The sequence below is a fragment of the Neltuma alba genome, unplaced genomic scaffold (genome assembly GCF_004799145.2).
Source record: "Neltuma alba isolate B1F8T4 unplaced genomic scaffold, ASM479914v2 tig00011251_pilon, whole genome shotgun sequence".
NCBI classification, from domain to species: Eukaryota; Viridiplantae; Streptophyta; class Magnoliopsida; order Fabales; family Fabaceae; genus Neltuma; species Neltuma alba.
In genome coordinates, this window is record NW_021635967.1 from 217,209 (window position 1) to 229,687 (window position 12,479).

General features: G+C 33.9%; 1 protein-coding gene across 1 annotated transcript; it reads right to left on the bottom strand.

The window, feature by feature from the left end:
• Positions 1 to 6,544: 6,544 nt before the first annotated feature.
• On the bottom strand, positions 6,545 to 7,860 carry LOC114763038 ((R,S)-reticuline 7-O-methyltransferase). The gene is made up of 2 exons (XM_028952637.1): positions 6,973 to 7,860; positions 6,545 to 6,862 (listed from the first exon to the last, which is right to left on the bottom strand). The coding sequence occupies exons 1-2, from the start codon at positions 7,735 to 7,737 to the stop codon at positions 6,560 to 6,562; spliced, it is 1,068 nt and encodes a 355-aa protein (XP_028808470.1). The 5' UTR covers positions 7,738 to 7,860; the 3' UTR covers positions 6,545 to 6,559.
• Positions 7,861 to 12,479: the final 4,619 nt, after the last annotated feature.

Sequence of the window (12,479 nt, forward strand, 5' to 3'; positions counted from 1 at the left end):
TTTATAATGCAATATTTGATCTAAGTAACAATTCCACACGGAAATTTATATATGTATAATTTATGTGACGTGTGATTGACAGTTGTGATGAGGAAACAAGTACATCCATGAAAAAGGAAAAAATAATAAAAGAAGGAAGACGAACTTGGGATTGGCGGTGGTGGGTTGTAATGAATGACATTGTTTGAAATAACATTTGGATTGGGATTGCGTGTGGACCAATGGATCCACAAAGTGGGGTCATGCAAGCCTAATGGATGACATTACTCTTTTAAGTTTTTTTCTTTTTTTGTGATAACCATTACTCTAAAGTCTTAACTCGTGCTAATATTTAGGGGGAAAAAAATCTGTCTGACATCCTTAAAAAAGAATATAATCATAAAAAATAAGAAACTTTAAGGAAGGAATATAACCATAAAAGGTCTCGTAATAATAAGTGAGTATTATACAATAATAAGTTTTGATGCTGGCAATAATAATATGTTTATGCTACGTTTGAGATGCGTGATTTTTCCTAATATCTGGTTATGAAATAATGGCCATATAGATATATCTTGAAGAGGGTCATTGAAATCCTTTTGATAGGTAAAATTAGACATAAATAGGAAAAAGAAAAATTAGAGTCCACTTCTACATGCAAAGGCGGTACTCACCCTACTTTATTCTTATCTCCCTTCGAGTCTATAGATCAATATAGAAGTCATCTAATTACACCTTCGTTCTTCCTTAATGCTGATTTTGTCATTACTCATTACCCATCTTTCTCTCGCCTTTATAAATCATATCATGTGGTCGGTTGGCACATTTATAATCACTTTTTGTTTTTGGTAAGACTTTTGTGGTAATCACTTCCTAATCCTTCACTTCCAACATTTGACCTTTTTTTTGTCCGATTTTGACATTTTCTCTGTAACTCAGAAGCTTCATGGAAAACAAAGATGCCGGTGGCGTGTGGCTACAATGGCGTTTAAATCCTCATCCAAGTCCTCATGTGTGTGTGCGGTGTATTTACAATTTAGTTATCTTAGTAAAACACTACCTCTTGGGTAAAATGGATAAAGATTGAAAATAAAATTAATTGGGTTTTAGATTTAGAACCAAGTTAAATCTCTAACTAACATTATAATAAGGATTGGAGGCAGTGAAAAAACAAAGAACAAACATCAATTTTACCATGAAATTATTATTTGAATTAGCATTTTGAAAGTGATTTTACAGTATATGAAATAAATATGTAAAAAGAATTTTGTCTCTGGAAAAGTTAATCCAAACATCTTATAGACTCCCCAAAAAAAAAATGTCACCTACTTGACCTGCAATATTGTGATGTGGTTCAGGATACGCCACTTTAACATGGGAGGGGTCTTAATAATGCTTATTATTAAATACCCACAAGGTATGACCATGGCCATCAGTTCACACACTGAGATTGAATAAAACCGTCCATTTGAGCTGCCATTGAATTGAATCACAGCGACAACCTGCATTAAAATGGAAATGGAGTGTTTAGAGGAATAAATGAGAAGTGGAGAGGCACGAGGTTTGGTGGAAGAGGCAGAGACATCCATCAAAGAAGTTGTCGTCACTTGGCACATGCACGGTCCCTCTTCTGCTCCTCCAAGTCAATGCTGCAATAAGATATCATCCCCAGCTGGGTCCGACTTCACTTCACTTCTGCTTTCCTCAGTTTCATATCTCTTGTACTTTTCTAAACTCGTATCTTTCAACCTTGAATGCACGCCTCAAGTGTTTTTATTGGCCTCTCGCGTTTCTCTTGACTTTAATTTTATTTCTTATGCGACTTTACATTTGCATTTCCCATTTGTAAAAAGATTTGAGAGAATTTTACCTTGATTGTCGACAATCTAACGCAACCTTCGGGTTTAAGACTGGTTATAAAACAGCAGTGGAATGTCATCTATTGACAAAACACTCGTTCACTTGCTTTGATATATGACGTTGCCTTCAGTTTTTCAGTTTTCTCTTTGCTTAAATGAAATTTCAGGAAAATTTGTAGTTGGTAACTTCTAAACTAACCTCTCTGTTGACATGGGCATATCTTTGCTGTAATTTGAAATAGAGGAAGAGCCGAGATTTGAAAAAAAAAAAAAAAAAAACTAGAACAATATGTTGTTTCCCAAAGAATGAAAAGGACTGGGGAAAACAGAGATGTTGGGCACATGATTGAGTGTTATGTTGAGATGTAACAGTGTGAAAGCGTGAAATGGTGAGAAATGGATATAAATAGGGGTTTGAATGATGGGGTGGGGATAAGGTGGATACGGGAATGAATGAGGTAGCTTGCAGGGCAAGTAAAGCTTCCAATTTTTCCAACAACATGGTTTCACTTTTTTACTTGTACCTTACAGTCTTACACTGCTTTATTAATCCTGTCAAATTTCCCCCCCTACATATAGGTATCTTTTTAATAAAAATAATTCTCCTAATAAATATTCGAGCTTTACTTCGTCATATTATGAAAAACTAATTTATTCTAGTAGATCTAACTCCGTTGGTTAATCTTCTCAAACTCCACTAGTTATAGTCGCTCTTCTTCATCTATCGTGCCTCTCACTAAAGAGGTTTTTTTTTTTTTAAAACCAGGGCTCACTAAAGAGTTTTTGGCCCATTAATTCCTAAGGATGTTTATGACCACTTCATCATCGTACATTTTTCAACCCTCCAATTTTATTTGGAGTTTATAGTTCTTTTTTTTAATTTTTTTTTTAAAAGTGACAATTCAAACATTAGTTTTATTTTAGGTTCTATATATAATAATAATAATAATAATAATAATAATATTTGTAGCCAATTATTAAAAATACAAGAGAATAAAACAAGATTAAAACTAGATAATTGAAATTTGTGATGAGAACCTATCCTCATCAAATAAAAAACAGGGGAATTGTGTGCCATAAATAGCTATAGCTAATTATTATTAATACTTCATGAAAATTTTTTAAATTCTAATACTTTCTCCATATCTATTTATTTGACTTGACTTAGATTTCTATCTTGTCCCTGCATATATGACATGTTCAAAAATTTTAAGGTGTAACTATTGTTTGTTTCAAATGATACCCTTATTCAATGCCCAAAAAAAATACCCTTATTAGATAAATAGGATTGCATGAAAGTAGTTAAAATTTAAACTAGTATGATATTTAATGGATGAAAAAACTCGAAAAGAAAAAAACAGTTCATAAATAGTGTATAAAAACATATTTACAAGTTACAATGATGTTATTTATTATTAATGAAGATGAGGAGTGTGTTTTATCTTCTTATTAGAAGTTAGCTACTTCTGTTGTATATACCCAACTCTTGTTGGTAGGAGTAAAACTGATCCTGGTTCACGTTTTTTTTTTGTTGATATCTTCAGGTTTGTTAAAAATTAAGTTTTGTTTTTACAAAAGTTGGGCTCGGACGTGGGTTAGTGTCGACCCTTTGTCATTTTGTCTTTTTGGTTAAAACTTAGCACAGGATGCGCCAAAAATGAGTAAAGCCATTGAGCAGGTCCAAATTTTATGGGTGACAACTAAGAGCAGAAATTGACTTGAGGCCCAATAAAAATCACTGGGATGGGTAATTATATACTACATCCATTTTTTAATATAAATTTTTTTTTAATTTTAATTTTGATTTTAAATATAAGATCTTAATTTATTTTATTTTTCATATTCATCTTTTTTTTAAATAGTCCTTATAATAATATTAATTTTAACCAATACACTTGATTAGTAAGAATATTTTAGAAAAGACAATACTTTTTTTTATTACAAATAACTAAATTAACTAATTTTTTATCTATTCAAATTAGTCGAATAAATTTTATATTAAACACTATATTACTAGGATTTATTTAATGCTTCATGTGTTTAGAACATTTTTTTTTAATCAATCGATTACTATACATACCTTCTTTTATGTAAACTCGGCCACTTTTTGGCCGCCCCTGATTGTATATGTACACGCGCTTCAATCAATCTTCAAAGCGTTGACTTAAGTATCAGTGGCGGGGCAGCGGCGTTTTCAGCGGCTTTCTAATTTTTTGAGGTCCACAATAAATTTCAGAGATACAACACACAAGTTCATTTTTTGCTTTTTTTATTTAATTAAGGGTTTCTCCTTTTGACACTTAAAATGCCAAAAATTTTTTGCCTCTCTCAATAAGTGCAGTTCCTGAAAGCTGAAATTTAAATTTGTATTAACCTCCTTTCAAGAAAGAGACTACTTATCATCTTAACCAATAGCTTGTTGGTTATAACACAAAATTTATTAAGAGTGTTGAGCATTGAAATTTGAACTATGCATTTTTCTATTTTTAAAAATTATTTTAATATCTATAAAATTTAAAATAAAATTTTTTAACTGTAGGTTTTTGAAAAAATGATTTCCTATTAAAAATTTAAAAAATTTAAATATAGAATGTTAAATTTGTATATAATTGATTGATATAGATTTTATTGCAACGATAAGTATTATAATATCCATACTTATGATAAGCATTGAAACTCATTTTCCACCACAAAAAAAAGTAGGAAATTAGTGATAGATTTTTTTTTGGTTTCTAATCAAGGAAATTATGTCATTAATTAATTCAACAGAGGAAATTGATCGCTAATTTTGTACTTTTTATTTGTTGTAATAATCAATATCCTTATCCTTAATGGTCGTTGTGATTGAACACGTTGCCGAGGCACATCCTATAGGCCCATCTTGGATAAGAATATGGTGTGGGGTCAGTGGGGAGCACCAGCCCAAATCATTGGGCCCACTTTCTTTCGTCTCACCTGGTGATGCCGTTTGTTTATTCTAGCACCCAAAAAAAAAAAAAAGATACCGTTGATTGCAACTAATTAAGGTTTTGTTTGATTTTCTATTTCTAGAACAATTTTTTGTTTGAAAAAAATTAAAAATGACTTATTTGATAATTAGTTTTTAATTAATTTTTTTATTAAGAAAATAAGAATCTGTTTGGAAAAAAAATCAAAACAACTTCTCTATAAAACTGCTCTAAAAACATATTAAAAAAAGGAACCAGAATCAAACAATGCTCAAGTATTTTTTGAATGAAAAATCGAAGTTTTGTGGATGAAAAAAATCCGAAACTTTGATCCAATTAATGACGGCTGTGCAATTAATGACAATCAATCACACACATGCAGGGCCATGGAGTTCACAAATCCAAAAAGTCCGCCTCCCATATTAATTGCTTGGCTACTCAGAGAGAGAGGGGGGCCATGGATTGCGCTTGGCTTTGTGTTCCATTATTGAAGCAGTGGATTTGCAACTGCGCAGGATAGTAATAATACTCTCCTCCCATCCCAATTAGGAGCCTTCATGAGACCCGGCCACTTGTTCATCCTCTATCCTATCTTGATCTGATCTGGATGGGACATAACTAAAATAGGAAAGAAACGACCTGTTTACTTTTTGTAATTTTCTTTAAATGGGACCCAACTACTCATTTTCAAATCTCTTCGTCGGTCATGCTCCAAGATCAACCCAAAGTGCCGCGATTACGACCACAGTTGCTCACTTAAAAACACTTAGGTCCGTTTCAAAGTACTAAAAATGAGAGATACGCGTTAAGATTGTAATTTAAAAAATATTTAACATGAGTAATTACTTGTTATATAGAATTAAATAAACATATGAAAGTAGAATTAAGGAATACCACTTTTTCCCGTTGTATTTTCTAATCTCACATACATAAGTTTGTCCAATTTCATATAATAAATAATCTCTTATACTAATAACTATTTTCTCAATCTCAATCACAATCTTTATTTCTCATTTTTAAAGCAATGGCTGAAGTAGTGCGGGGGTAGTGTAGGTTGAAAAGGCCTTCTCTCACGCAGTGGCTGAAGTGGTGCCACGAAGTTCGGGTGTTTTCCCGAGAGAAACACGGGTGCCAGGTTGAGTTTGGAGTCACGTAGCAGCCAGCGCAAAGAGTAGGTGAGGCCATACAGGATGGATGTCTCCCCTGTCGGAGGGGTGGTGGGCTGAGGAGGAGCCTCATGATGCGGCCGAGGTAGGTGGGGTCGGGAAAGGGTGCGTCGGGAAGAGAGGCGGTGATCTGGGACAAGGTGATTGGTCCACCGTGGCGGCATATGATATCGGGTATGCGGAGCTCCATATATCAGCCTGGCCTTGTAGTATCAGTAGTGCTTGAAATGAAACACACACATGTATATATACGTGTTTATCTATGAGGAACTTCACGAGATTTTGAACTCACATCTAGAAAATTCTTGATTAAAAGAGGTACAATACTCTTTTTTTTTTTGGGGGCAGAGGGAATACAAGACTGATAATTATAAGGAAAAGTTCAACATGTATATCTCTTAATTAATCTGATAAACAATCTTAATAGTATTTCATATGCGTTTATTTGATTAAACTAATTCATAAAGATGATAAGTAAGATCAGATGCATGTTATTTAGATTGACATGAGTAGCAACCAGAATTGTTACTTAAGTAGGTAGTTGAGAGTCTAAGTTCTCGCGTGTATTATGCTACAACCTAACAGAGTGCACTTTTTTTATACCTTTTTAAAAAGGGAAAGCCTCAATAACGGATGGTATAGTAGGGATTTTGATGATGTTGTAACGACCAAAACCGGCTTCCTTCAATAAGGTGCACCATTCAGCTTCACTTCTCTCCTTTCCCCCCGTTGTGTGCGCCATCATGAGCAGGTCATATGCCATCTTTGTGTTGCCAAACACGCCACAGTCATCTTCTTCCTCCAACACTATCTCCACTATTACGATCTTCCCCTTCTTCTCCGCCACCGCCCTTTTGCAGTTCTGAAGAATCTTCATGCAGTGCTCATCGCTCCAATCATGCAGAACGCACTACGTCACAAGTTAACATGCAATTTCTCAGACACAATACAAAATTTCCTCTCCTGTGATGAAGTGAATCAATCAGAAAAACAGAATTTGCAATATATCAACTTAATCACCTTAAGGAGAATGGCATCAGCTGCAGGAATGGACTGGAACATGTCACCGCCGACATGGGTGACTCCAGGGTACTCATCGGCTGCGGCGATGACATGTGGCAGATCGAAGTTGATTCCTTTGATGTGTGGGTGTGACTTCACGATCTCCGCCATGGCGCCACCGGTCCCACCACCGACGTCCACCAATGTTTCTATGTTGGTGAACCCCTCTCTGTACTCGCGCAGCAACGCTTCCGTGATGAACTCACTCGTGCATGCCAATGCATCGTTGAATATCTTGTTAAACGCTGCGTTTTTGGAGGCGAAGTCCCACATCTCGCACCCGTGAGCCTTCTCGAAGGCGATCCCACCTTCTCTGACGCACGCACTCAAATAATGCCACGGGGCAAGCTGCCATGGATGGTTTTCCATCATCACCATCGGAGCCAAGCTGAACTGAGAACCATGGAGGAGCCACTTGGACGCCTCCGTCAAGCCATAGAGAGCGTCACCGCCGTCGGATGGATGGTGGAGGGTAAAGATCTCCTTGCGGACGAGTGATCTCATGATGCGGAAGAGGTAAGGAATATCTGGGGAGGTAGGAGATTCCAAGGAGGCTGCCAGCTGGGACAGGGTGATTGGGCGGCCATGAGAGTGTATGACGTCGGCTATGCGGAGCTCCACGGCAGATTTGAGCGCCATGGAGTCCACGAACCCGAAGAGGCCGTCCCAGATAACTGCTTGGCTCTTCAGGGATTCCTGAGACAGCGTTTGTGTGTGTTCCATTATGGAAGTAATGTGTGTGCAAACGAGAAAGAGAAGAAGATATATTTATAGCAACGAATGGACCAAGAAAGTGGAAAAGAAATCTCCATTCCATAATGCTTTCCCCATTCTGCGCTTGAAATGCATTGATGATGAGCATCTATTGGATTATACAGTAGTGAAGTTGACTGTCAAAATTATACGAGAGTAATATAAACCACATGGCACGACCACAAGCTGTTTAATAAATTATTACAAACAATGGTATTAAATCCAATCCAGAGTCGTCATCTTAGAAAATTGGGGGTTCTTTGGCTGGTTCGTCGTGTTGAATTTTACTGTTCTTTTCTTTCATTGCTGGATTTGAAATGATATTATCTTAAATTAAAAATTAAAAAATAGTTCCATCATAATTATACTTTAATAACTTTGTTTTGTTAAATTATAGTTGGTTCATCCTTGAATGTTTTATTTACCTGCTGTGAATTAATGTTTTTTTATTTAATTAAATAGTACTTTTTTAAGGTGATATATAAATATTTTTGTATATTTAAATTACGTTATATTACTTTAATCATAATTGGATTGATTTGATTGAAGCAGGATTAAATCAATGATTCTTGAACCATTGCGAGTTTAATCACCAGTTCAGATTTTAGAATAATGTTGGTACAAACCAAGCAAACTCGATAATGCATTCCAGGGTCATGATTGAACCCATCTCAGACAAGGGTTATTTTGATCCGCCTACCTCCGTAGATCATTCTTAATGGTCGATCAAGATCATCACTTTTCTTTTTTAAAACTTTTTTAAAAACTTAAAAGAAAGCAAATAAAATTTGAAAATAAGCCAGAAAATTAAAGGAATCGAAGCGGAAAGGATGTTGTATAACTATCATGAGATGTATGATTTTCTTTTTGTGGTTTCTATATTTGTGTTCCGAAGATGTTTTTTTCCCCGGGGGCATGTGCAGCTAAACTAACTCATATGGCAGGTTTTCTTCTCTACTTTTTTTCCCCCGAATTTATGGGTATATATTTAGATATATGTATGAGAATGATGAAATTTGATTATTATAAAAATAGGAAAAAAGTATTAGAGTGTGTTTTGGTTGGAATTGGGTGATTGTTTAGTTAAGAATGTAGTTTGAAATTAGAGGGGAGATGAAGACCGGGGGAAAGCAGAGCTAAGAATTTGTAGGAGGGGGAGCCCCGTATTAATTCCGGAACGGAGGGGAGGGCGGCGCCTCCCCTTAGGGAGGGGGCCACTGGCATTAAACATGGTTTATAATTGGGTGGCATAGCACAAAATTATTATTATTTATTTATTTAATGTACAATTAAAATAATAATATTAGTTTTTTCCTTGTCCTTGATATAAGTCACTTATAATATATTGCCACATATCAAGAAATATATTAAATTAAAAAAAATTAGTTTTACCTTTCTTAAAGTTTTTTCCTCTCTATTTCCACTTACAAATAATTCTCATTAAGGGTGTTCAAAATAGGCCCATCCTGATCCCAACTATATTGGGATAGGACAGACCCGCCCCAAAATTTTTTAGGACAAGACAAAAATGGGACTGGGATGAGATGAGATATAGGATGGGTCATCCCTCCCAGTAGTAATATTTTTTTTATCATGTTATAATTATTAAATGTTAAAAATACAAAATGTTTAGGGCATGTGTAATACAAAATGTTTTACTCTCTGATTCTATTTCTAGGGTAGAAAAAAAAGATAACTTTAGCCCTATTTATAAGTTACTTTATTAAATTTTTAGCATAAATGTATTATTTCATCTTATTTATTATAGTATAGATAGTTATCTTTTTTGAAAGGTTTGTATATTAAATACAGGTAAAGTTAGAAAGTTGTTATGTTTAATGGAGAATCAATACATTTTAAGATTTTTTTAATCTGTGTAAGATAGACTGAAAATGCCTCATCAATAAAACCATAGGAGTATATTTGTAGCTTTTAGCACATACGTAGTTGAAAAGTTGAATGATTATTATTTATTTAGAACATTTATAGTTGCTTATGATTTTTAGAATGGTGAAAGTGAATTTTAGAACTATTATATTACTGATTATTATTTATGTGAGGTTTTGTTTAAGAAGGCTAAGCCCAAAACAATAAAAAAATAAATAAAAAAAATGCTTTTAGAAGGACTAAATCTAAATTAAAGAACTAAAAATATTTTACGGAAAAAAAAAGACATCCCAGGCCTATCCCCATCCTATTCCAATTAAGACCAGACAACACTGAAATGGGACAGGATGTAAGATATATTTTGGATGAGTCTATCCCAGTCCCATCTCATCTATGAATAGTCCTAATTCTCTCGTCTCTGTTTTTTTCCTCTTTCTAAGGAGAATTAGATAAGAGTAAAAATAAAAATAAATGGGCATTAAATATACTATAAGTAACTTATATTTAGAACGAAAGTGGTATCAATTTATTGAGAGAGCTAAAGTATACTTTTAGTCCTTTAACTTTACACAATGTTTTATTTTGGTCTCTTAACTTTAAAAAGTAAACTTTTAGTCCCCTAACCCTAAAACTATTAACAAAAAATAATGATATTGAGCTCTTGAATACTAATAAAATATTACTAAATGCTAATATATTAACTTTAATATTCAAAACAACTATGATTGTTACAAAAAAACTATTGTTTAACACTAACAATTTTGAGGTCAAAGGACTAAAAGTATAATTTTTAAAGTTAAGGAACCAAACTAAAACCTTACATAAAGTTAAATGACCAAATTTATATTTTAATCTATTGAGAATTAATCACAACCTTACAATTAAGAAAAATTTAAATGAGGTGTTTGGTGTTAATTGGATTGTAAGACTCCCACTCACAAAGTTAGCCAAAAGTCATCTACATGCTCTCTTTATTTTTTTCAAATGTCAATGAGCAAGGGCGGTTTGGTTTGGATCTCCTTTGAACCTTCGAACTTCTGAGCATGGTTTTACTAACTTGACGGGATGGTTGTATCATGTTTTAATGGATCTGCTTCTTCAATCTCAGGTTCTAATGTACACTATTTTGTATAGCCTTTGGTACTTTAGGAATTTAAAGGTATTTGGGAATAGATCATGCTGCCCAGAGCAAGTTTTAAATCATGTTAAATGGCTGATGTATCAGAGCAGTATTATTCAAGATCATAGCATGAGGCTGAATGACACAAAGGAAAGAAGCATGGTCTCAGTCCCTTCCGGTTTTTACCATGGTTGGGTTTTGCTGCTCAAGTTGGGTCGGTTAAGACAATTTGGACGTACTATTCACCAAGTTTGGGTTCAAATTTTCTTTCAGAAAAGTCTACTATGGTCTAAAGTTAGTATGGTTCCCAAAAATAAAAGTCCCACTCAAACAGTGTTAGAGGACTTGCGCAAGAGGCTCTACTTTGTATGTTATCAGTCTCTCATGTTGGCTCCCTGTGCCTATAATCTATCAATAATAATGAATAGACCAAGCATGGTAAGACTGTTGACTGGACAGACTTCATATCATCAGGAATGCAAGGTCATCGTGCAGGATATTAGGTGTTTATGTGCTAGGTTTTCTAATGTATCCTTCTTTTCTTGTTAGATTGTACATGTTATTATCAAAAAAAAAATCTATATGCTCTCTTGCCTTATATATACACCCGCGCGCGTACACACAAATAATGTTCCTACCTAAGACAAGCAGGAGTTAGCTAGATAGAGCTATGTATCCCCAACTTGACAAACACTATTCCTCTTGTTCTAAATATAAAACCTTTATATACACTATATAAAGGTTTTATATTTAGAACCGGAGCAGTAGTATTTTTCTTAAGAGTATTATAACTATTTTGGGCCCTACCTAAAAGAAAATTGTTAATTCTGTATATTATAGTCCTTACCTAAATTGGAAAGAAACCTTCAAATGAATTAGCGACGGGTCGGTGTTTTTTTTAAGACTTAGCTTGAGGGTGCACCACATAATTACTTGTGCGCAGGAGTGACTATTTGGTATATATCTTAGATTTTACGTTTATTTATATACAATAATATAAGCATCGTTTCTCATCATATTTATTTTTTTAACTTACATATGTTTCATTTTAAAAAATTTGCATGCTATATGTATTTAGTTGACAAAAAATGAGATCAAGGATATAAATAAACGCGTAAAAGTGATGCAAAGCGGTCATGGCAAAATACTGTAAAAAATCTATATCAAACTTAAATAAAGAATATTATATCTAACTGAGATAAGAGTTGATATATGCAAGAAATTGTAGTTAACAAGATACAAATTTGTGACCTCTTTTTTAGCATTTATGCATAGTTAGCAATTGTAAACTACTAATATAAATAACAAATACTTTATTCTGCTAGGTTTAGCTGACTCTACATGAATTATATGATGTTTTTGTATTCTATTAATAATCAAATTCTTAGATAGGTATTAATAAAAAGTCCCATTTAATAACCTCATGGAGCATTCACTTTAGTCTTCTCAAACGATTTTCAATTATTTTCTTTTTAATAGACACCACACCTAATCACCTCTGATAGATGAAAAGTAATTTCAAAACTAGTGTAGTTATTTTTCACGCTCAATATGTGTATATTTATTAAGATAAGAATATTGCGTCAACCAATTAACATAGAATATAGTGTAAAGAGAGCAGGTATGAAAGTTCACACGGATTTGTCTGGTTTTGCTCCCACATATGTTCATTAATAACTTTGAACCTCCCCACCTGTTAGACCTT